This window comes from the organism of the source record quoted next (assembly GCF_019968985.1).
Source record: "MAG: Porospora cf. gigantea B chromosome Unknown PgB_NODE_89_length_42805_cov_116.915, whole genome shotgun sequence".
Classification (NCBI taxonomy): domain Eukaryota; phylum Apicomplexa; class Conoidasida; order Eugregarinorida; family Porosporidae; genus Porospora; species Porospora cf. gigantea B.
This window is the reverse complement of record NW_027179335.1, coordinates 20,783-42,805: the sequence shown is the minus strand read 5'-3', so window position 1 is coordinate 42,805 and position 22,023 is coordinate 20,783. Positions and strand designations below refer to the sequence as shown.

General features: G+C 54.0%; 15 protein-coding genes across 20 annotated transcripts; 6 read left to right on the top strand and 9 right to left on the bottom strand.

The window, feature by feature from the left end:
* Window positions 1-211: 211 nt before the first annotated feature.
* On the bottom strand, window positions 212-496 carry KVP17_002479 (uncharacterized protein; the record flags this gene model as incomplete). Its single annotated transcript, XM_068518771.1, has 1 exon — window positions 212-496. One exon carries the CDS (start codon window positions 494-496, stop codon window positions 212-214), a length of 285 nt encoding a protein of 94 aa, XP_068371204.1.
* Window positions 497-627: 131 nt separating this feature from the next.
* KVP17_002470 (uncharacterized protein) lies at window positions 628-2,124 on the bottom strand (the record flags this gene model as incomplete). Its single annotated transcript, XM_068518755.1, has 1 exon — window positions 628-2,124. The coding sequence occupies one exon, from the start codon at window positions 2,122-2,124 to the stop codon at window positions 628-630; it is 1,497 nt and encodes a 498-aa protein (XP_068371190.1).
* Window positions 2,125-2,275: 151 nt separating this feature from the next.
* Window positions 2,276-2,920, top strand: KVP17_002464 (uncharacterized protein; the record flags this gene model as incomplete). The annotated part of the gene is made up of 1 exon (XM_068518746.1): window positions 2,276-2,920. One exon carries the CDS (start codon window positions 2,276-2,278, stop codon window positions 2,918-2,920), a length of 645 nt encoding a protein of 214 aa, XP_068371182.1.
* Window positions 2,921-3,685: 765 nt separating this feature from the next.
* Window positions 3,686-4,459, bottom strand: KVP17_002483 (uncharacterized protein; the record flags this gene model as incomplete). Its single annotated transcript, XM_068518776.1, has 1 exon — window positions 3,686-4,459. The coding sequence occupies one exon, from the start codon at window positions 4,457-4,459 to the stop codon at window positions 3,686-3,688; it is 774 nt and encodes a 257-aa protein (XP_068371209.1).
* Window positions 4,460-4,810: 351 nt separating this feature from the next.
* KVP17_002481 (uncharacterized protein) lies at window positions 4,811-7,028 on the bottom strand (the record flags this gene model as incomplete). 2 transcript variants are annotated; one of them, XM_068518773.1, is made up of 2 exons in its annotated part: window positions 4,811-5,031; window positions 5,060-7,028. In XM_068518773.1, 2 exons carry the CDS (start codon window positions 7,026-7,028, stop codon window positions 4,811-4,813), a joined length of 2,190 nt encoding a protein of 729 aa, XP_068371206.1. The 2 variants fall into 2 exon arrangements, with proteins under 2 accessions (XP_068371206.1, XP_068371207.1); XM_068518774.1 differs by lacking the exon at window positions 4,811-5,031 and having other exon boundaries at window positions 5,040-7,028.
* A 375-nt stretch (window positions 7,029-7,403) lies between these two features.
* KVP17_002461 (uncharacterized protein) lies at window positions 7,404-8,123 on the bottom strand (the record flags this gene model as incomplete). Its single annotated transcript, XM_068518743.1, has 1 exon — window positions 7,404-8,123. The coding sequence occupies one exon, from the start codon at window positions 8,121-8,123 to the stop codon at window positions 7,404-7,406; it is 720 nt and encodes a 239-aa protein (XP_068371179.1).
* Window positions 8,124-8,209: 86 nt separating this feature from the next.
* Window positions 8,210-9,214, bottom strand: KVP17_002488 (uncharacterized protein; the record flags this gene model as incomplete). 2 transcript variants are annotated; one of them, XM_068518783.1, is made up of 1 exon in its annotated part: window positions 8,210-9,214. In XM_068518783.1, the coding sequence occupies one exon, from the start codon at window positions 9,212-9,214 to the stop codon at window positions 8,210-8,212; it is 1,005 nt and encodes a 334-aa protein (XP_068371215.1). The 2 variants fall into 2 exon arrangements, with proteins under 2 accessions (XP_068371215.1, XP_068371214.1); XM_068518782.1 differs by having other exon boundaries at window positions 8,210-9,025.
* A 95-nt stretch (window positions 9,215-9,309) lies between these two features.
* Window positions 9,310-9,834, top strand: KVP17_002480 (uncharacterized protein; the record flags this gene model as incomplete). Its single annotated transcript, XM_068518772.1, has 1 exon — window positions 9,310-9,834. The coding sequence occupies one exon, from the start codon at window positions 9,310-9,312 to the stop codon at window positions 9,832-9,834; it is 525 nt and encodes a 174-aa protein (XP_068371205.1).
* A 16-nt stretch (window positions 9,835-9,850) lies between these two features.
* On the bottom strand, window positions 9,851-12,210 carry KVP17_002476 (uncharacterized protein; the record flags this gene model as incomplete). 3 transcript variants are annotated; one of them, XM_068518768.1, is made up of 3 exons in its annotated part: window positions 9,851-11,281; window positions 11,346-12,033; window positions 12,062-12,210. In XM_068518768.1, 3 exons carry the CDS (start codon window positions 12,208-12,210, stop codon window positions 9,851-9,853), a joined length of 2,268 nt encoding a protein of 755 aa, XP_068371201.1. The 3 variants fall into 3 exon arrangements, with proteins under 3 accessions (XP_068371201.1, XP_068371199.1, XP_068371200.1); XM_068518766.1 differs by lacking the exons at window positions 11,346-12,033; window positions 12,062-12,210; XM_068518767.1 differs by lacking the exons at window positions 9,851-11,281; window positions 12,062-12,210 and having other exon boundaries at window positions 11,286-11,978.
* A 34-nt stretch (window positions 12,211-12,244) lies between these two features.
* On the bottom strand, window positions 12,245-14,464 carry KVP17_002478 (uncharacterized protein; the record flags this gene model as incomplete). Its single annotated transcript, XM_068518770.1, has 1 exon — window positions 12,245-14,464. One exon carries the CDS (start codon window positions 14,462-14,464, stop codon window positions 12,245-12,247), a length of 2,220 nt encoding a protein of 739 aa, XP_068371203.1.
* Window positions 14,465-14,659: 195 nt separating this feature from the next.
* KVP17_002474 (uncharacterized protein) lies at window positions 14,660-16,143 on the top strand (the record flags this gene model as incomplete). Its single annotated transcript, XM_068518760.1, has 2 exons — window positions 14,660-15,161; window positions 15,200-16,143. 2 exons carry the CDS (start codon window positions 14,660-14,662, stop codon window positions 16,141-16,143), a joined length of 1,446 nt encoding a protein of 481 aa, XP_068371195.1.
* A 1,266-nt stretch (window positions 16,144-17,409) lies between these two features.
* KVP17_002477 (uncharacterized protein) lies at window positions 17,410-17,838 on the top strand (the record flags this gene model as incomplete). The annotated part of the gene is made up of 1 exon (XM_068518769.1): window positions 17,410-17,838. One exon carries the CDS (start codon window positions 17,410-17,412, stop codon window positions 17,836-17,838), a length of 429 nt encoding a protein of 142 aa, XP_068371202.1.
* A 133-nt stretch (window positions 17,839-17,971) lies between these two features.
* KVP17_002466 (uncharacterized protein) lies at window positions 17,972-19,075 on the top strand (the record flags this gene model as incomplete). The annotated part of the gene is made up of 1 exon (XM_068518749.1): window positions 17,972-19,075. One exon carries the CDS (start codon window positions 17,972-17,974, stop codon window positions 19,073-19,075), a length of 1,104 nt encoding a protein of 367 aa, XP_068371184.1.
* Window positions 19,076-19,158: 83 nt separating this feature from the next.
* On the bottom strand, window positions 19,159-21,884 carry KVP17_002472 (uncharacterized protein; the record flags this gene model as incomplete). Of its 2 annotated transcripts, XM_068518757.1 has the most annotated exons (3): window positions 19,159-19,662; window positions 19,689-21,654; window positions 21,682-21,884. In XM_068518757.1, the coding sequence occupies 3 exons, from the start codon at window positions 21,882-21,884 to the stop codon at window positions 19,159-19,161; spliced, it is 2,673 nt and encodes an 890-aa protein (XP_068371192.1). The 2 variants fall into 2 exon arrangements, with proteins under 2 accessions (XP_068371192.1, XP_068371193.1); XM_068518758.1 differs by having other exon boundaries at window positions 19,506-21,654.
* On the top strand, window positions 19,309-19,503 carry KVP17_002485 (uncharacterized protein; the record flags this gene model as incomplete). The annotated part of the gene is made up of 1 exon (XM_068518779.1): window positions 19,309-19,503. The coding sequence occupies one exon, from the start codon at window positions 19,309-19,311 to the stop codon at window positions 19,501-19,503; it is 195 nt and encodes a 64-aa protein (XP_068371211.1).
* Window positions 21,885-22,023: the final 139 nt, after the last annotated feature.

Here is a 22,023-nt window from a genome sequence, read left to right as displayed (position 1 = left end):
TATACTTGGGTCTTTTTGGTTGACAGTCGCACCCCACACGTCTGGCCCCACAATTCTACAATGAGCAATATATCATGATCTATGGACAATGTTCCAACACATGTCACACAATATCCAGCGATGTGTAAAATCTTTGTGTGTGATGAGTTACATTGTGGTAGATATTCAATACGTAACAAATTGAATTGGGTGCAAAGAAATCACGAACAATTCACTTACCGAACCCTCTGAGGTTACTCTCGTTCATAATCTTCAAAACGTCGTTCCAAACGCTGTCAACGTCCTGGTTGACTGCGTTCCCGGAGGAATCCGCGTCGTCCCTCTCCTGGACGACAGCGTGTCTGATCATAGGCGCCTTAAGGTAGTCTGTCGCCTTAACCACTTCGCTTCTCTCCTTGTCATCAAATGTGAACCCAACAACCGGTTTCTGGTAAGGGACCTTAAAGTCCGTGACAGCTGAAGCGACAACGGTAGCAATGTAAATGGCAAGCTTCATTTTAATATGTGCGATAGGTGATGATTAGTCACATCCTTACCCCACAGAAGGCACATAACATGTTCATTCAACCTCAATGTATCGCCACAGATAACGTCACAAGGAGAATCAGGATGTTTAGAAACGCCATACTACAAACGGCTCAATGCCTCCACAACGACATAGAAGAGGTGAGCGCCAAACCCCACTGGCAGGTTCTCCGCCCATTCATACCCGGCGCCAGCGATGTCCAGATGGCACCAATCCACTCTGTCTGTGTCGACGAATTGCTGGAGGAAGGAGGCCGCGCTCATAGCTCCGCCTCCATTGCCGCCGATATTGTTGACGTCGGCTAGGCTTGACTTGAGGCGCTCGACATAACCCTCTTCTAGGGGCATCCTCCAGAGCCGGTCCCCGGATTTCCGCCCGCTCTCAAGCAATAGCGTAGCTGCCCAGTCGCTGGAGGCGAAAAGGCCGGCCAGGGTATCCCCTAGCGCGACCTTACACGCGCCTGTTAGGGTGGCGATATCCAACACCAGTGCGGGGAGATCGTCCTGTTTCAAGAGCTCGTCAGTGTAACAGAGAGCATCAGCCAAGATAAGTCTGCCTTCGGCGTCGGTATTGCCAACCTCGATTGTAGTGCCATTCATTGCGGTGATGATATCCCCTGGAAGATAGGCACTGGAGCTGATTCTATTCTCGACAGCGGGGCAGATGAAGTGGACCTCGACTCCAGCTGGCTTAAGGCGTGAAATCGCCTCCGCAGCACCAAGGACCGCAGCAGCGCCGCCCATGTCGTACTTCATCTGCTCTATGCCCCCGGCCACCTTCAGATTGTAACCACCAGTGTCATGGCACACGCCTTTGCCAACCAGGACAACTCGGCGTCTAACTTCGGAGGTTGGAGTGTATACGAGGTGAATGAACTGGGATTCAGTCTTGGTAGAGCCCTGGCCAACTGCAAGGAACGCGCCCATACCTTTTCGAGAAGCTTCCTGCACCCCAAAGTTCCGGCACTCAAATCCCCATTCAACAGCCTTGTGCTTAGTGAAGGCAGCCAGCGTAGGAGGGTTGACGAAGTTCGCGGGTGCTGCAATGAGCTCCTTCGTGGTCTGCACGCCGGTCACCACATCTAGGATAGAAACGTCGTTGAACCCGCTGATGTACAGATGTCTAAGACTTAGAGGTCGTGACTTCTTCTTTTCCGACAGGAAGGTCTCGATTTTCATGAGGTTCAAGATAACTTGCTTCACGATCAATCCGGCTCCATCAATCTCTGGTACGACCAACTGAACCCGCTTACCCTTGAGGCTTCGGATTGCCTCAGCGACAGCTTTGCCAGTTTTCCGGGGAGATGCTGGAGAGGGTTTTGCTCCACAGCCGACAAGAGCTAGCATCTGGTTTTCCACGAGAGCCGATACCACCAGTCCGTTGTCACCTTCAAATTCGACGCGATCTACAAGGGGTTGAAGTTTGAAAACATCGCTGGTCTCATCCAGCTTGATGACTTTGGGAGTGTCCTTAGGGAAGTCCTTCGGTTTCACATCAGGCTTTATGAGAGCCACTACGAGGTCGACATCCGCTGAGGCTTGACCTATGATGATGTCCACCGAGGAGAGGAGGTTGGAGTAGCATTCTGTTCGGAACATTATATTATGTGCTTTATGCTGCTCTGCGAAAACGCTTAATCCGGCGCCAGATGTCGACGGCTCGATGGCAGCCAGCTTTGTGGTGTGATCTTACGCCTAATCGAACGTGGCGTGCCCCACACCTTCCAATGTCGAATGTCGAATATGCATAATGGAGCTTGGTTACTGGGCAATCAGAGGTTTGGGGTACACGTCCCGGCTACTCCTCGACCTCACCGGACAGGAGTGGACGGAGCAATCCTGGACCGACATGGAGTCTTGGAGCGCTGCGAAGGCGGAGAACCGATGGAACCTCGCCGTGCCTAATCTTCCTTACCTGGTCGATGGCGACGTTAGACTGTCGCAGAGCGGGGCAATTGAGCAGTATCTTCTCCAGAAGTATTTGCCTCATCTACTGCCCTCGGACGCAGCAGACCGCGCTGCTGGTCGCATGTGGGAAGGCATCATGCGTGACGTGATCATGAAGGTGTTCGGTATCATTCACTACGTCGAGATGACACCGGAGAAACGAGTACAGCAATTCGAGGTGTACGCCTCAAAATATGAGAACGCCTATGGCCTTCGTATCAACGAGCAGTTGACCAAGTCCAAATTCTTGTTGGGAGATACGTTCACGTTTTATGACGTGCAGATGCTGAACGCACTGGAGGTGTTGGCTCCGCTGGATGAACGGTTCACGAGCCAGGAGACTACAGCCTACATCGAGCGAGTTCGCGCCGTTCCTGAAGTAGCGAAGCATTATGCTGGAAAGAACTTCGTCGGCAGAGTGCACTACAAGTGGCCCGTTAGTGAATGAAAAAAAGATTGTCCTTTCGCTTGAATTTTTTCTTTTAGCGTCTGACTTGTGGGGTCGTAGTCCTCCAACGGCGGTCCGACTACCCCCGCGATGCTCTCCTCTGAAACGGAAACTCTCCTACGTAACCAGTCGAGAATGCACTGCATATTGTCAGCCCAGCGAACAGCAGCGTCCCAGGCGTCTACAGTCTGTCCAGTTGCCCACACGACGTACTTTGGGTCTCTCCATTTTGCCGCTGTCGCAAGGGAACTGACGGAGGCGTAGCGAATCTGAAGTGCAGCGAGGTCAAGAAGACTCTGATCCCGACCAACACCTGCTCGAGCCGCTTTTGCGGTTTCTAGCGAGGCCCGCGCCGACTGCAGCTCGGACTGCAAGCGAACGATCTCCTGACTTTGCTCCCCTTAACGCCTCCTCACTGGTTCATCTGGTACGTTGCCATTTTCTGGACATAAGAATCGCTGCTGAGAGACCAGAATAGCGATTGGGATCCAACTCTAGATGACTCGCTGCGTGCCCCTCACTTGTCGTTCTTGACCAAGTTGTCGTCTTGAAGGTTTTTCAAAACCTCCTTTGTTTGCATGCTGGAGAACCCGCACTCGATAGCCATCTTGTCGAGCTCAGCCAGAGTGAAGAACGAGCGCTGATCCACTCACAACACCCCCTCACCCGTTGCTGCATGAGTTCGTGTAATCGGCGGCATTTCTCCTCAGCGCTGAGCCCTTTCTTAACCATGCCGGTATCTGTCACTCACATTCAATATTCATGTTAGGCTGGGGCTGACTTCATGTGACTCGTATCAACACTCGCATTAGATGTTTCCAATTGTCGGGCACGTAGAACAAGATTAACCGACTCTTCTCGGATTTTTGGTCGGAGATTGAAGCAAGCGGTGAGCAGTGGTCTCAAATCCTCCACATCCTTTACTGGCAGGTCGCAGGTCATGGAATCCAGAGCCCTCGCAACAGCTTCGTTGTCCGCCGTGCCTGTACAATTGAGCTTACGGTAAGCGTTTCGAATGCCCAGATGACGCATGCGGCCCCCGCCTGAGAGGCCGCTGGTGTTGAGTTCCGCGTCCAGTACCCCGACTGGATCCGCAACATCCAGACAGTTTTTTAGGAACTGTGCAGCAGCATACCAATACTGAGCAGGCAGTGCGGGTTCGAATCGCGGATTCGAACAGGAGACATCGCCATCTTCTGGGCTAAGGCCCTCGTCAGGGAGGTGGCAGCAATCGTTAGAGTTGAACTGAAACTGTTTCCAGTGCAGATTGACGCCCGTCTTGGTGATCTCCGTCTGAGGCAGATCCACATACGAACCTTCGGGAATCCGTTCGCACTTGCCAAGCTGTTGTAGGACCAAGAGAAGCACGTCAGTCGGCGATGCACCGGAGGAGATAAGGGCCTGAGGTTGTCCGTGCGAAGTTGCACTGGCGCAAGTCTTCCTCAGAAGACTGTCCGTCACGTAAGCCGGGAGCGGAAGTGCCGCTTGAGGAGCAGTTCTCGGGGCCAAGATCGCAGGCAGCGTCGGCTGCGTCGGCATGTTTCGTCTGGACAACATCCTCCCCAAGCTTTTTAAAGAGAATTCGCGACGGAGAGATGGTTTGCTCTGCTGTTTTGGCTCTGGTTGACTTGCGAAGCCCACAATTGACGAGGACACCAGATGAACGAGGTTTCCGGTCCTTGTCTGCACAGGAAGAATCATCATGTAATTTTCGATTTCGAAAACTCACAGTAAGGATAGTCATGTGTTTATTTCATGCTCGAATATTTCATGCTCGTAGACGTCGATCTGCTTTTTGAGACCAAGTGAATTCGCGGCACTTCATACATCTCGAGAGGAGATATATCTGAATTCGGTAGGGGCGCCTCCAGAACGCAGTGGCCGCCAGTTTTAGGACTTTAGTGGCCAGTTGAAGTCGGGGATGAATCGCCCGTCCATGAACGTGTACCCCAGCCGGTTACTGCGAAGCCACTCGTCACACACGGGACAAGGAATGTTGGTTAGGAGCACCCCGTTAACCTCTTGGGCAAACTCGACGATATCGAATTCACAGGGAACAACTGTCACCACCACGCCCAGGTCAGCAAGCCTTCTGACCTCGGCGTGGTTGGCTGCGTGGTCACTCCGCCAGCGCCATACCATGAATCCAATCCGATGTACCACAACAGTGCACGGTGCGCTTTCTCTGGTTGAACCACTCCGCAGCGGAACTAACGCCTGTAGTGCCGTGCGACGCCAGATCAGCGACATCAACCACCACAGGTCGTAGGGTTTCAGGAGTCTCTGCACGCTCCAACTCACGTCTTCGGGCGCCACGAGAGGTGCGGGTGCCCTCGGCAACCTCAGCCCTGGCGCCTCGGTCAGGCTCCAGGGCGGTAGGGAACATGATCAGGCCCTTCACAGGTGGCGGTTGCTTCCGCTGCTCGCAGGCACGAGGCAAGTAGGCGGAAATTTCCCCAGACAGGTGCCCAAATGATTGACACACCGTAATAAGCCTCAGGAGCCGGGTCAACTCGGGGTACGGAGACAAATCTTCCGCCCAAAGGGCCCAGCGCCACTCCATGTCGGCATACACAACACCCGAGATGAGTTTCTCGTAGGACGGGAAAGAAGGTCTGTTGGGGAAGTCGAGCGAAAGAGGGCAGTTATCGCGCATCCATACGGAGTACAGGAGAAAGTCTTCCGGCAGCCGGAAAGCCAGCGCCGTCTCCACCTGCTTGCGGCTGAATGCTTGGAGCGCAGCGGTTGAGAGCGCAAGCAGCCCTCCGAGCCTTCCCCGAACAGACCCCACACGCTGAGACAGATGGTGTTGTTGGCGTAGATGTGTGAGCGTCACCAACAGCGCGGATTGCAGTTCAGGACACGAGTTTGCTGTCAGTAGCATCTCTAGTCGGTCTATCCACGTGAACAGGGAGGCAACTGCCAGCATTGGTACGTAAGACATGCTTCCATTAGTGGGGATCCGGTTCCACGGCCAGACATCGTCTATAGTTCGCGTATTGCCTCTCACTGGGACATCACCAAAGGGTACTTGCGTGATGGTGAATGGCAACTCTGATCGCGATACGTCCAAGAAGCAGTAAAATAGCAACGCAGCGACAACTGACGCGTTCCTCGAGGTCTTGGCTGCGTGATCAAGACAAAGCTCCAGCAGCTGGTCCAGTTTCTCCAATCCTGCATGCGTTCGAAGAGACCGAACCACAGCTACTGATGACGCAAACAACTGGTCCTCGGGTGAGTCGCCTCCAGTTTGTATCTGCGACAGGAAACTGGAGATCTCATCTCGGGGGATGGGCTCGAAGGGGCATAGCGTTCCTTTATAAAAAGCAGCCAGAGAAAGAAGCCGGTCTTGACAGCATCCCGCCAGCTCCCGATAAAACCCTCCTCGCAGCAGGCGCACGCTGTGCAAGTCCAAAAGAGTTACAGGCCCTTGACGCACAAGACGAAAGAACGACCGAGCTGCGAGCAGGTCCCATGTGTAGAACGTCGGTGCTCCTCCCTGGCAAGGGGCGCTCAGGCTTCGGATGGCGCGATCTCGAGTAGCGGGGTCGATAACGGTCAGATGCCCAGCTAAGTACCCGACGAGGAACCATGTCTTCGCAGAGGGTCGTTGCAGACCAACCGTAGGAAGATCTCGATCGATCGTCCGGTGCCATTCCCGTGGGACAGTCGGACTCGAAGAAGAGCGCGACGGCTCTCTGGGTGGTGACGGCTCTCTTGTGCGTATCGGTCGTTGAACCTTGTCCCTCGGCTGTGGCACAACCGGGACAGCAGACGACCACTGCGCCAACCGCTCTTCCGAGTCGGGTGGATTATCGAAGTAACCGCTGGGAAACTGAACTTCGTAGCCATCCAGAACTCCCGTTCGGCGATCTGCGCTGATTTCTAGAATGTTGGCAACTTTAGGTGGGTCTGATTTGTTACGTGCAGGTCTGCGTGACCCGCCTCTTCTGTTTCGTCGACCTTTGCGCCCTCGGGGAGCATCATCGTCTCCGCCGTCACCCTCACCTGATTTAGCCTCGTGGTTCGCTCCTTCTCGCGGGAGCTTGGGTCGACCTCGAGGTCGACTCATCTGCTTCCGACGAGGCGGGCACATTCCGTTGTCCATGCCTCACACTTAATTCCAAAAATTCAGCCGGCAACGGTGCCAGTTCCTGTTGGACGTCACCAATGCAGCCACGCCACTCACAGGGTCGTCAGTGAAGACGCCATCGACATTCAAACAAGAGAGGTAATACGTGATCTCTCTGGGTGAGTTCGTTTTTATTTGCTTACTCGACGCTGCTGTTTCCAAAAGCGGCTGGAATTTCTCTAGACCGCCGACCACGCCGTGTAAGGAAGACTTCAGGTGAAAAGCTCCACGCGACGACCAGCAGCCCAGCCGCTTGAGCCTCTTTGACGAGCTGTGAGTGGCGAAAGACAAGGTTCTTGCTGGGACCTATGCCTGCAACGCCGCAGGCCTTCATCCATGGTATTGTCGCATCTATGTGGCGTGATGTGGCATCTTACTGAACAGTCGATGCCCTGTTGTAGTTCTTTCGTACATTCCAAGCAGAGGAGCAGACAATCCCTCGCGATCTTGGACGAGTGCGAGCGTAGAGAACTTGGAAGCGAGCCGTTCGACGTCCGATTTCTCAAATGACTCCATCCACACCCGATGCCGAGGAAATTCATCCAACTCTCTCTCAATAATACTGACGATATCAAGCGAGGGCTCTTGTGCTAGATAGAACGAGGAGTGTTTTGGTTCTATCATTACTGTGGCTCCGTGATCCAGAGCCAGGTCCAAGAACTGTCGAAGGGTTAGCGCGGTGCCTCTTTGCTTGTGGTCCCTCTCCTCTACGTCAGAGAGCAGCTCGAAAGTTAGCGAGCCGTCTCGGACAAGGGGATCTCGCACGTCCACCGTTGGGACTCCAAATCGTTCGGTGTGCCACACTTCCGGCATACCTTCGCCGTCCAGCAGGACCCAGCGCGCATCATACCTTGAGGTGTCATACGTGGTGCCTTCCATCATCGGGTAATGGAGGCAAAGTGGGGTGCCGTCTCGAAGCAAGTTAACATCGCATTCCCAGATAACGTCCGGTGCCGTAAGGTGCGCCTTCAGATACGCTTCTCTGGACTCATCTGGAAAGAAGGCTGATGCGCCTCGATGAGCCACGATCATCTTGTCCGCCGCAAGCGGCCACCACAAAGCATTCATCATTTGCTGAAATTATCACAAAATGAGTCAACACCGGCCTTGAACAAAAAAAAAGACCGACCGAAAAAATCTTGAGAAATCTAGCTTCGTTAGTAGATCTCTGCCTGGCCAATGTGAGCGAGTATGTCTGGGATGCCGTCCGGGAATATTTCTGCTCGCTTCAGGATCGAGTAGATGTCGGGGCGCACAGGAACGTCGGCGACCGAGATGTCGAACTCGGAGTTGGCGCGGAAGCCCTTAATTCCAAGCAGGTCTTCCTTGGGGGTGGGCAAGGTAGAGCGTTTAAGCACGGCCACTAGCGACCAGCGTCCTCGGTCGAAGTCGCCGAGGCAAAACGAATGGCTTTCGTATTTGGAATGGGAACCGTTCCGGCTGAGAAGAGGGGTCATCTGCGACGTCTCCAGGTTCAAACAGCACAGGAACTCGTGCTTCCCAACCACCACGTCCGACTCCAACATAAATCGGAAAAGCCGCCCGCTGTCATCTGCGTTCACCCCAACCTGCCACAGTGCTCGTCGCTCCTCCCTTGCCTGTTGTGCCTGCTCGAACAGCACATGGGCATCTGAGAGCAGGAGCTTTGCGCGGGTCGACAGCTCAACTCCGCGATTGAGTTTGGCCATACCGATAGCGTGCCTGTCCGCCAAAGCCAGGTTAGCAGTCGCAACTTCGAGTCTCCCGCGGGCCCGTTTCAACTGGTCATGGAGAGGTCCAACTGCAACCTCAGGTTCGGTTTTTGACGGGTTTCTCCGGGCCACTGAGAGGCGGCACTTGAGGTCTTCCTCAGCCTCCTGGGCTGACGTGTACTCTCGGAGCTTGTCGCAACTGTTGGCGACTGAGGACCCTATTGTGACGTTCGCGCCTTCCTCCGGTCCACAGACGTCGGATCCAGGCTCCAATTGGCGCATCGAGTCAATCGTCCACCAATCGAACATTCCGGATGATCGGGTAGTTAATAGCTCGCGTCCTTCACGGGCCTGCTTGCGACTTGAACGGGACAAACTGCGGGCCTCGGCCAAGAGTTGGGAGTAATCCTCGTCTGGCACCCATTCCAAAGTTAACCTCAAAGTCCGCGGTTCTACGATACAGGGTGACATGTTAGGTGGGTGACAAGGATTATTGACAGCTTTCGCAACAACGGTTGAAGGCAAGGATGATAACGGAAGGCCCATCGAAATTATGCCATTCGTGAATGGTATTTGATTGCCGTGTGTGTTCAACCACACCATTTGCGGCGTTCTTCGGCCTCGGCGAGGTTAAGAAGCCCACAAAGACCAAGAACGCCGCTGAATTTGAGCCCCGGTCAGGCATCCAGCTGGACGTCGCCACTCAAAGATGGACGGAGTTCACCAACGCCCGAATCGACACCATGTGGTCAGAACAGGAGCAACTGAAAGTCTTCAAGGCGGTTCTTGGCTTCGTTGACGTCAATATGGATCCGGTTACGGGCTCAGAGGCACAGTGTATATTCTGGCACGGGCCTGACGGTGCCATGGGATACCCAGCAGCGATGATAGACGTGGGAGGTACAGCATTCGAAATGGCGGTTCTCAGAATATTGGTCTTCTGCTTTGCTGAGGATGACGCTTTCGACCTTGTCAAAGACCACGACCAAATAGACACAATCTGTGGAAATCGCCGGTGTGTTAACCTGAGTCACGTCGCGCTACCTTCAGCCGCGCCCTCCGCCCGTTCCATTGCCGATTCCGAGTTGTAATGTATTGCCACGTCATTCATGACAAAACACGTCGTCTCACTGGCCGCATACGCCGTTGGTTTAACTGGGTGGCTGAAATAAACTGCGCCTGTGCTGTCACGGACGCTTGTCTGCTGACCCCTTGTGACACTTCTCGGGGTGTTCTCTCTAGTGAGCTGCCGCGCCTGAGGAACTCCATAGCGGACTGCGCCGACACTTTAGAGGTGTTCTTCAAGAGGCTCTTGGCCTCCAAGACAGCGTCGGACTCCACGAGAGGTTCGGTCTGGGTGCCTGTGTGGGCGCAGGCAGTCACACAACAGGCCGCCTTGTCGACCCCTTTAGAGCGTGAGGATGGGACCTCTGTCGAGGAGTCTTGCTCCCTCTGTCGTTTCTGTGCTTCCAGTGCCGCATTACGATCGGTGACAGCTGCAATCTGCGATCGTGCTTCGTCCAAGCTCGAGGTTAGCCGCCCTACCTGGCTTTGCAGGTTCTCTATCAGACCTTGGTTCTCTTGTTCACAGGCTGCCAAGCGCATTCGTTCCGTCTCCAACAAAGCAGTGACTTCGTTGTCAGTTTCCAGCCGGGAGTTCCTTTCACACAACTGCTTCAAAGAGGACAGTTCGGAGTCTTTGCTGGCCAAAACAGACTGTAGATCCTCCACCTCCTTATGAGCATCCTCCAACTGCAGTCTCAGCTTACCCACAGAGTCTTGTTGCTCATCTCTACAGTTCTCGAAATGCTCAGTCGACAACAACAGCTTCGTCTCGAGATCCTCAAGACGGTCTATCAGCACAGCCAAGGACTGATTGCGAGCAGTCTTCCCCAGCGCTGCTTCCAGCTCCTTCTTAGCTTGACTGACAGGAGACAAGGGTTCTTCAGTAACGTCGGTCTCCAGAATCACTGTGGGGGGAGGCGTCCTTTTTTGGGGCAAATCCATCTCTTGCATCACATCTACCAGCTTGGCTAACCAGGCGAAGACCCCCACGCTTAGATCATTCCAGTCAAGCGCCAAGTTAGGCTCCATCAGGTCCAGATCTGCCTGCAGCACACGCCACAGCCCGGCAGCGCGCTCCTTGATGCTGCCCACCACAGGCAGATCGTAGGAGTTAACGAGGTCCAAGGCGGATTGGAAGCAGTTGGTCACGTCCTCGCACCTCACGTCTGTGCTGACCCCCCTTCTTTCGATCAACGCGTCGCGAAAAACTCGTGGGCCCTGGCAACAGTAGAGTTCCACGGCATCTGTCACCTCGAGGTGCACGTCATCCGGGAAGAGATACCAATCTGATATTTGCCATACATCAAGGAAATCGACATTGGTGTAATCTAGGTCAACGAGAGCCTCAGTGTTCAGCCCCGCCGCCTCCACTTCAAGGAGGAACTCCCCCCACTCCCATGCTGTCTGTTGCAACCTTTCTTCCAGATGGTTGCCGAGTTCCAGAGGAACAAGCACCGACTCTAACAACGTCATCTATTTATTCAGCAAAAACCGATTCCGACGCTTTAGGCGGCAAATCTGCAGCATCACCTTCCACCGTCTCGTCTGGCAAATCCGGCAAAAGTCCTGCCTCTTGCTTGAGTCGCTTCCGCAGCATGTTCAGCATGTCAGGTCGCATGGCCGTAGCCAAACACACCTCAGCCGCCTTGAGCCTGTCGCTGGCACTACTCTCAATGAACAGGTTCACGTCGGATACCATGTCCTGCCACTGGATTTCCAGCACCTCGTCGACTTTCGCCAGCGGACGGAGTGAAAACGCGTCCAAGGTCCGAATCGTCGCTCCTGTTTGGGGGTCTATGGTGGCGCCAGTAAGCACACAGTCTCGTGGCACCTGAGGTTGACTCCACCCATGGCCCGTCAGAGTGCTCCAGGTAGTCATCGACTCCATCTGTTCCAGCAGCGACGACATCTTGACGGCGGCCGCCTGGACTCGTCTACGGACCAGGGATGCTATGGACACGGCAGAGTAGATCGTCCCGCCTAGGCAATAGTAGACCGCTAGTGGTGTTTCGCGGCCTCCCACTCTGTTTATCTTTTGAATGACGAATGTACCAAACTGGTTAGGGTGGTTCCAGACGGCTCCAATGGCTGCTCTGAGGGTATTATCCGCGGCATCGCAGGTCGCAAGAGTGGTGTACTCGACCCCGTCGGCGTCGTCTGGCACCTGCATGCCCCGGCGTCGTTTCTGGTTGATACAGTCACCGGTGAGCTCGTAGAAAGGACTCCTGCATTCATCACTCCCATGGATCCCACATATAGAAGTACTCCAGTACGGTTGATTTGGTCAAGGTGTTGAAGCAAAGGTAGTTATCATCCCGAAATCGTTCCGCCGCTCGAGTGTCAAACATAAATACGCCTTTGGAGGTTGAACAGAAGGCAAATTCCAATTCACGCATGCACATTGATAAGCTGTTTCATTCATTTCATTAACAGTTCTCAGTCTGTCTTGGGCTTCCACATATTTATCGTTTGGAGGACCCTTTGCCATCGTTTTTTTGGTTCCTTCTTTACAGGCTCCACCTGTTCCCAACCAGCACCCTGCTGTTTCCAACCAGCAGGCTTTCGAAACTCCAGCGAATTAACATTATTAACAATCGCTCGGCGACTCTCGCCCCGTTGAAATTGTGAAGGGATTTTGCCTGGCAAAATAGGGTTCCCGTTAAGGCGGATGACGGGGTCAATAGGGATCGATAAAGGGGTCCCGTTAACGCGGATGACGACAGGGCCAATCGGGACTGGTGCAGGGGTCCCGTCAACGCGGATGACGACAGGGTCAATCGAGACTGGTGCAGGGCTCCCGTCAACGGTGTCAGCTGATGTATTCGCGTCTGGTGTATCGGCTTGATCAGAGGGCTGCCCGAGGACAACATTAACGTACGTCGGATCGGCTGGTACAACGGGGCGCCTGAGAACGACTTCCGTGTCGACCGGAGGCCCATTATGAGATCCGAGGCCGTCGACCACGTCCGTCGCCTCCAACTGACGGACATTGTGTCTGCCCTGGGGACAGTCAACGCCGTTGAATAGCTGCCGGACATATCCTACGGGCTTGGGTGCTACTTGAGGTTTATGCTTTGCAGGTGAGCGAACAACAGTTGGTGAACCCTGCTGTGCCACCTTCTCCAAGGTCGGAGCATCCTCGAAAACGTCATCATCCAGCGACCCCACACTGTTATCCGAAAGGCGCATATTGGTTTGCTTTTTGTTGGGAAAGGGTGGGGGAAGGGAGGTCTCGGACTCCGTCTCGGTAGAAATCGGCCTCGGCGCCGGAGGCGTCTGGTAAGGGGACTCCGTCTCGGTAGAAATCAACCTCGGCGCCGGAGGCGTCTGGTAAGGGGAGGCTGTGTCGGAAGGAATGGACCTCTGCCGTCGCGCCTGAGTCGTGTAGTAAGGGGGAGGTACGACGTAAGGTGAAGCGGCCGAACTATCGCTGGATTTTGGGGAGGACACGAGGATGCCTAAAGGTTTGGGCTTTGTGGGAGGCTTTGGTCTCATAGAACGAGTAGGAGGTGTCTGAGCCCATATCGATTCTAACACGGGAGCATCGATAGGGGAGGCCGTGGAGCCTGAACGAGTCACAGGTACCGTGGAGTCTGAACGGGTCACAGGTACATCGTAATGTGACGTGGAGCCTGAACGGGTCACAGGTACATCGTAATGTGACGTGGAGCCTGAACGAGTCAGAGGTACACCGTTAGGTGAAGCGGCCACCGTGGTGCTTGAACGAGTCACAGGTACATCGTAAGGTGAAGCGTCCACCGTGGTGCTTGAACGAGTCACAGGTGCACCGTTAGGTGAAGCGGCCAAGCTATCGCTGAAATTCGAGTCGGAACCGGACCCAAGGCGATGCTTCAGGAACCGGACTGGTTTGGGCATTACGGGAGGCGGCCTTCTCGGAGCTGTACCAGGTCCGTCAAGGCCCACCGGAAAAACGACGACCTCGGTGGGTCGCGGAGTAATGTGCCTAGTGCTGAAAAGGTCAGAGAGCTGTTTTCCGTTATCCACGAGGACGTCGGAGGTTCCTTTGGGGTATGCCAAGCTTTCCAACGATCCGTAGGCGGAATCTCCACTGGTCCGCCTGCCCTTTTGCGGAAGAGGTGGAATTTGCGCCACGAACTGCTTGAGCTGCTGCTGAAAATATGGAGCACTGCAGATTATGTAGTCGTAGCTGAAATCCTCCTCTTGTGGGAGAACTGCGGGCGGACAGGAGAGTGCGCGTGTTGGAGGAAGACGCTCCTTCTGCTGCGTGGAGTCCACTATCGTTCCGGTGGTGGGAGCCAAGGCAGCCTTTCGGTTTTGTTTTGGTGGAAGCGTAGGCTTGGGGATGTCGTATATGGCATCCTTCTCTTGTGGAGCTGCTTGCGGACAGGAGAGCGCGCGTGTTGGAGGAAGACGCTTCTTCTGCTGCGTGGAGTCCACTATCGTTCCGGTGGTGGGAGCCAAGGCAGCATTTCGGTTTTGTTTTGATGGGAGCGTAGGCTTGGGGATGTCGTATATGGCATCCTTCTCTTGTGGAGCTGCTTGCGGACAGGAGAGCGCGCGTGTTGGAGGAAGACGGGGCGATGTGGGGCCGGGAGCTGACCTTCGATCCCAGGCCAGCGCGGATGCCAACGATGATGCCACTACTGAAGCGATGTCTGATTGCAAGGATAACATGATTCTGTAGATTTTCAAGGAGAATTTCCTAAAATAGGTTCACTGCTTTTTCGTAGTTGCGTGCTAGTTTCGTAACCACACATGATATTGTGCGAGCCGAATCACCTGCTCCCACCCCAGATAACCTCTTCGCCCCCGAATCACCCCAGATGACCTCTTCGCAACGGGCGAATCGCACCTGGGAAATCCGCACACATGGCGCACTTCAGGAAGCTCTTGGATTTTTTCTTCAACGCTGTATTCCTGGCTCTCACCAGCAATACGGTGGTGCAGTTGGACATTCTCAGAGAGATAGCCATGAGGAGCCGCGTGCTGGTTGACTCCGTTGGGGACGACTACGACTTGCGATACCATAGGCTGACTGAAATCCTGGTGTTCGGCCTGGCTAGTAGCCTCGCGTCGTTATCCTTCTGCGTTTACGTCTTAAGTAACTTCGGATATCGCCTGACTGCCGTCATTGGCCATTTGATGCATACATTCGGGGTGTTTGCCTTCTTCAAAGGTCGTGAGCTGCCGGTTAATGTACTGGGAACCGTCCTGTTGGGTACCTCATGCTCGCTGATCTTCAATGGCCATTCCATGATGAGCAAGTTGCTACCCGAACGCTACGAAGTGCCTGTGCAGCACTTTCAGAGTATAATGTCAAACGTGTCCTTGGTGGCTCCTGCATTGATGCTCTACATTGGGGAATGGTTGAGTAGGTGTAATGCTGGTAAAGATCTCACATCGTTGCAGAGTCCACCACAGGTCAGGCAAACTACAACTCCCTTATCATCGGTTACGTCTTTGTAATGAATCTGCTGACCCCGGTGGTATTTCTGACGTCCAAATCTCACAAGTACCCCAAAATGGTAGACTGGAACGTTGAGGAAGACAGTAGCGACGGTAGCGATGCCGGCGGTCCGGACTCTAACGTCGAAGCGCCGGGGATTGACCGCGATGAACTCCAAGTTCATGAGCCGCACCTTCTTCTAGGCAGCGCGTTGCCATTGCCTCTGCCGCAGAAGCCGGAAACATACCCGTTTGTACCCATGGAAGAGTTCGACTACGCCACGAAAAACTGGAGGAATCAAGTCCGGTCACTGCCGTTCCTAATATGCGCCCTGTACATGTTCAACGTGAACTTCCGGAGAGCCTACTTCCTCGCTAACTTTAGGGAGATCTGCTTTGACTTCTTGAGAAAGTCCGGCCCTGCGAATAACTTGCAGATGTTCTACAACTACGTCTCGGTGCTAGGTTTTTTAGGGACCATGCTGTGGGCCCTTTGTATCGAAATATCGGTCCAACTGACGCTGTGGATTTCCGTTGCGAACTCGATTCTCTTCCAGCTACTGCTGTGCTTCCCCAACGTCTGGTGTCTTCGAGCATCCGCTGTCCTTTTTGCCTTCTACAACACCAACATCTACATTGAGATCTACTACGTGGTCACTGAGTTTTTCGGAAAGAAGGAGTCCAATTTTCTGCAGGGCATCCTGTTCGCGATTGGAGGCTTGGGTTGTGCCGGCGTCTATCTTTGGAACCAGCACGCCAGTGTGTTCTTCAGGGAGAACTGGTTGTTGCAGAACTGGCTGGTTTTCGTATCGTCGCTGGCAACCTTGGCGCTGCCTCTGCTGAGATTGAAAATGGACCGAGACGAGTACATGGTTAAGGTGCTCAGTCATAATACAAAGTACGTATAGGTGCGTGTCCTCAAAAAATTGAGTTCCTATTCCACTGCAGATGCCGCCAGTCCAACACGCTGCAGAACCGAAAGCAGTTAAAATGTCTGCTGTCGCTAACGTCGTGAGCGACTCCGTTGCTCTCGAACTCTGCAGCCGTGTAATATACATTAGGGAATGATCCTACCCACGATAGTCAAGCGCCCTGAAGGCACCCAGCGCTGCTTGGAGGTGACATTGCTCAGGCGTATCGCTACCCTATGCAGGAGCACCGGTTGGCCGGCCACCTGCGGATCGCAGATAGTCAACTGCACCCGATCATCCGAGTACTCCCAATGGCCCACACAAATCTTCTCTGTGGCCTGCTCTACAGGTGTATTGCGGGTTGGGCACTCTATGACGCGATGTTGCCTCCCTGCAACCCTCGGCTCAGGAATTGGCTGATCAAAGGTGTATATTGGCAAGCGGCCGGCCCTCGAGATCTCATACAACTTCTGTCGTATTGCCTCCAGGCAGACGGATGGACTGGATGTCGTTCTCAAATGCAGGCAGACCTTCGTGTTGGGGATGAGGAACAAGCATCGATAGTAGACAGTTTCGACGACTTTCCCGTCGATGTAATTCCGTCGCTCCTCCGCATCAGCGATGTGGATATTTCCCATTGGTCTCACCCCTACGTCAGCAAGACCCAGGCCGCCTACGCCTAGTGTAGGAATTCCGGCTGACGTACAGCCCATCAGACCGTGGTCTAGTGAATGAAAAATACAGCTGCTTGCTGGGACTCATCTCCTTTAGGAATCTGGGGTCGCGCCGGCAGAGCTCCCGCCACGTACCGTCAGCGGTCAGAATCTGAGCCAGAGTCCGGCAGGTTCGACCGAGGGACGCCAATGTTGGCAAGTCCAGGAGCCCACTTAAGTGACCGATCCAAATAGAAATAGGCACGTCTAGAATCCAACAGGCCCTCCCGAACCTATCTACCTGTTTGCTCTTGGGTTCAGGTTCAAGTTGCTCTTGTTTGAACTCCGCCTCCAGACGTGTCAGCTGAGAATCAATCTCAGACCATAATCGTTTTGCTTGCCTATAGAACGACATTGCCTCATCGGAATTCCCCACCTGCTCCTCGACAAGTGATTGTTTGTACAGGAGAACCGCAATGGAGTGGGGGTCGGATGCAGAACGTTCATCAAGTTCATCCATCTTAGGAGCCTATTCGCGTTTTGCATTATTTCAAATGACGCACGACATTTCAACTGTGAGGAAGATTCCATTACGATAATTCACAGAATCATGAAAGTTTTTGCCGTCCAAGGAATCGCGTCTCCTGTGATCGTTGCAAGTTTCCCCTTCTCCCAGATGAACCAAACCACGACAACTCGTGGCGGACAGAAGGTGGACGTGCGTCAAACCTTTGCTGCTCCTCATGTGCTCCTGCCGGCCGCTCCTGCGTCCCCGAAGGTGCCTCCCCCCGTTGCTCCTAAGCCAACCAAGGAGCAGATCGCTGCGGCAATGGCATCTTTCTCCAAGCAGACTGAACCCCCATGCGTTGATCAGATAACTTGTACCCGCCAAAGCTTCACGCAAACCCCCTCCAACACTCGAACCTCAACCCCCTCCAACACTCGAACCTCAACCCCCGCTCTCCTGGCGGACTCCGATTTCGAGTCAGTGATGGCTGAGTTCGAAGAGAGCTGTGATCGGCTTAACACTAGAAAGTAGACCCCTCTGTTGAATGAATAAATGATGTATCGATAGGTGAAACAGCATGTATGAGCTACAAATCATAGAAGAAAGTGAACTCATACGCCCCACACCCCAGATTCATTATAACAACATTCTTTACCCATCGAGGATGCTTGTTCTCCTTTTAGCTGCTCTCGCTGCTTGCGGACAGGCGGACAAGTTCGACTTGGCTGAGCACGCGAAGAAGTTGGCTGGAGCGACGATCAGCAAGAACGGGTGCTATAAGCCTCACCATGGCAGCGTTGACAGGACTGTGTCAGAGAAGAAGGGCGAGTTGGAATTTGCGCACCGATTATTTGACACTCGGCAACTGCCATCTGCCTTCGACTGGAGGAACGTGAACGGGGTGTCCATGGTAACAAAGGACCTCAATCAGCATATGCCCCAGTATTGCGGCGGCTGCTGGGCCCATGCCTCCACGTCAGTCATGAGTGACAGACTTAAGATCATGCGGAAGGGCGAATGGCCCGAGATTAATTTGTCTACAGCGTTCCTGTTCAACTGCGGAGCACAGGCTGGAACTTGTAAGGGAGGTGATTCGGAGTCGGTATTCCGTTTTGCGCATGAAGAGGGCATTCCGGATGATACTTGCCAGCTACCTACTGGGCAGGATCTCCCCTGTTCAGGCATCACTCGTTGCATGAATTGCGACCCGCCCACGACTGACTGGCCTACAGGCAGGTGCTACGCGCAGCCAAGATACACCAAATACTACGTCAAGGCGTGGGGTGCAGTGCCTGAGAAGGCCGCCGACGCCCCATCAATGGTTACGCAAATGAAGGCAGAAGTCTTTCTCCGGGGCCCTATCTCCTGTCAGTTCGACTCTTATTTGATAGAGAACTGGCGGGGTCAGGGTGTTGTCGGCGACGAGTTTGATAGGCAAAATATCGAGCACGAGGTGGCCGTCTCCGGTTGGGACACCGATGAGAACGGAACTCCCTATTGGATCATTCGAAACTCGTGGGGCACTGCGTGGGGCGAGCACGGCTGGTTCCGGTTGGAAATGGGCAAGAACCTAGGCATGATTGAATCTGGGTGCACCTTCCCCGTTCCTGATTGGCCTCCTAAGGTTATCACGGTGGACGAGGCCAACCTGGGTATCACTCCGGGCTACGTTATGCCTATTGCGGACTTCATGAATAAGATGGCACAGCCTCAATTCTTGCCGGGCGATCCCAAGGCGACGGCAGCGCCAGAAGTGGTGCGTATGTAATCTCTACGAAAATCAAATGTAGTTTAAACATTTTCAAAATGCGTAGTGAGGGCTGCATGTAGGATAATTTCGTTTTGCAAGAACTATGCAACTTTGAATCTCACGAAACACGCGTCAGCTGGGCTTTCACGAAGTAGATCGTCGAAGTGTTGAGCGAACTTAGCAACTGACGTTCGGAATTTTTGGTCGATGACCTGCGGCCAGCCTAGAGACTCGTCGAGACGATCACAGATATGATCCGGCCGGGAGTAGCGGCGAAGCAGGCGTGCGAAAAGACTCACAAGGTTCAGGCCCTTCAGAACCATTCGCATGCCGCGAGGCTGATTCAAAGAAGAAGAGGCGCTCACGTCATCAAGGAAAAATGCCCTTGTGAGCCCATCAATGAGTTCTCGGTGGAGCGTTACGAGGTCCAAGACGGACTTAGATGACCTCAATAGGCTCCTAGCTCGTTGGAGGCACCCCATAATGCCGTCTTCTCGCAAGCTGTGGAGCAAGGACTGCACAAAACACATGAGTGCGGACAAAAGCCGTCCTGTACGTCTCGCCTCCACGCTGAATCCCGCCGTTCTGAATATAATGCGAACGTTCTGTGTCGGGATTCGTGCTCACTCACGCTCCAGGCTTGGCCCAGCTGCAACTCCGCTCTCCGGGCGGCCAGCAACAGTCGGAAGGCCGAGGAGTACACCACGCGACTGCGCAGGTCCAGTACTTCTCCGAGTTGCCAATGGTGTGTGTAATCCAGTGTCAGGTGATCGAAGAAGTGCGAATATGTCACCTCGGTTCGCAAAGCCTGCCAATTCTGACCGACCACTGCTGTGGAGTCTGCCGCACCTGCCTTTTCAAGAGGCACGTCACTCAGAGCGATCGAAAACAATGTGGAATCCTCCTCTGGCAGGACACCACATGCCACATCGAAGAAAGCTGCCACCCTCGGCAGTCCGATCATGTGGTCTTCTGTCTCGGCCCCAGCCTCAACGTCCTCTATGAACGTGGTCAACCAGTCACTGCGCAGCACCAACATTCGACTCCAGATCACCTCCAGAACGCGAGGCAACCGCAGATCCTTCATCACAAAGTCGAAAATGGCCTTCGACGCCCAATTTTCCGCAACACGCAGCGACCTCTGGATGGTCGTCACGTTCAAGAGATGCACCATAGGGGGGTAGTCGTCCACCACGTGTGGCTGACGGCTTTTCTTCAGGATCTGCAGGTAACGCCCTGTCCGCTCAATACTGTCGGTGTACGCCGCCAGGTCTCGGGGCATCTGGTGAACTGAGACTGGATACCCTTCCAGAATTGATGGCTCCGTTGAAACTGGTGTTACACCTTCTGATAACCACCGGTCAATGATTCCCACTTGGGGCTCCGATGCAATTTTCAAAATGTGCGAAAGGACACCGTCACTGACCTCCGTCCGACTAAGACTGCGCAGCTCCTCCAACTTGTAAAGCAGGTGCCTGCCAGTGAGTCGGGGGCACGCCCTGGCTACGGTGGCAGCGGCTTCGAGGACTCGTCGGGCAGGCTGGAGTTCCACGAACAACTGCTGCAGGGTTAACGGCAGCGTTCCCTGTCGGTGGAGGGTCTCCTGCAGAGTCTCATGCTCGAGTTGCAGTATCCGTTTGTCAAAATCCAGAACCAAAGAATCCAGCGCAGCAGCCAAATACTGTGCTGTCGGTCCCAACATCGGTGATCGGCACTCATCAATGAAGGCCACCACCTCTCGGTGCAACACAGCCAGCTCCAGCACTCGGTTGGCCATCTCCACAAGTCCATCAGATACCTGCTGAACGCGGACGTAAGGCCCGCAGGTTTGGAGGCCATGGGACTGAAGTGCCTGTTCAGGGGTGTTGAAGCCGTCGGAATTGGCAACCTTCCGCTCTAAATCGGCCATGGTAAGCTCATTGACAGCCAGCAGCATGTCGAGCGGAGCCCGAACCGAGAAACGCTTTCCTTGTTGTTTGATCAGATGTCCGTTTGTTCCCATTAAAACCAACAGGAGGTCCTCGACCAGCATGAGTTCCTGAAAGGTAAAATCCAACAACAGATCCTTTGTGCAGTGCTTCCCCTTGAGAAGTACAACTGACAGCAAGGGGGTCATAGGTGTCCGAAGGTTAATGCCGCACATCTGGCCCTCCCACGGTTGGGGAGTCGAACAGTTCGTCACAGCAGGCCTGTTGTTGAGTATGTTCGCCTGTCCTAGAGTCCAGATGTGTGGAGAGCTGTCTACTCGGCAAGACGCAGAGAGGTACCCTGCCATCTGTCTATGACGTAAGAATCCAACTAGAACCTGTCGATCAGCCTTTATTGGAACTCCCCGTTCACTGGGACCGGTGTCCGGTTGAATTACTGGGAAAAGATAATCTACCCGCAGCCTGCCCTCCTTCTCCGCGGCAATCAACACCTCAAGATCCTCGAATAGCACTCGAAGCCGTCCGTCGACCGTGGCGGCAGCTACAAGCACTCGCACCACAGGCTTCGGCTGCACGTCGCTGACGAAGAGCCGGTTCTCGGACGCGGAATCAACAGAGGACGGAAGCACACCATATATAAACACGGGCTCCTCAAAAGTCACCGGTTGACTGGTAAGGAGTCTGCAGGTTTCTCACCGCTTTTCCAACGTCTCTGTTAGCCTGCCGCTGAGCTCAAATCCAGCAAGCGTTGTCTGTTCCCTTTCCGGAGACCAGGGCACACACACATCCAATTTGAATGTACTCCGTGCAATCGGCAGAAAATCTGTCACGGAGACAGCGTTTGCTTCGGCATCGCACGTGAGAAATCGACCGCCAGATTTCAGGTAGAACAGCTGCATTTGGTAATTTTATGTCAGAGTGAACTTTCCGAAAAGAGTACTCGAAACACTAAGCACAATGACGACAAACAGAGGTCAAAACCTCACAGTTGATTCAAACACAAATGGCGTCGCATCTGGCCATCGGACTCTGTCACTA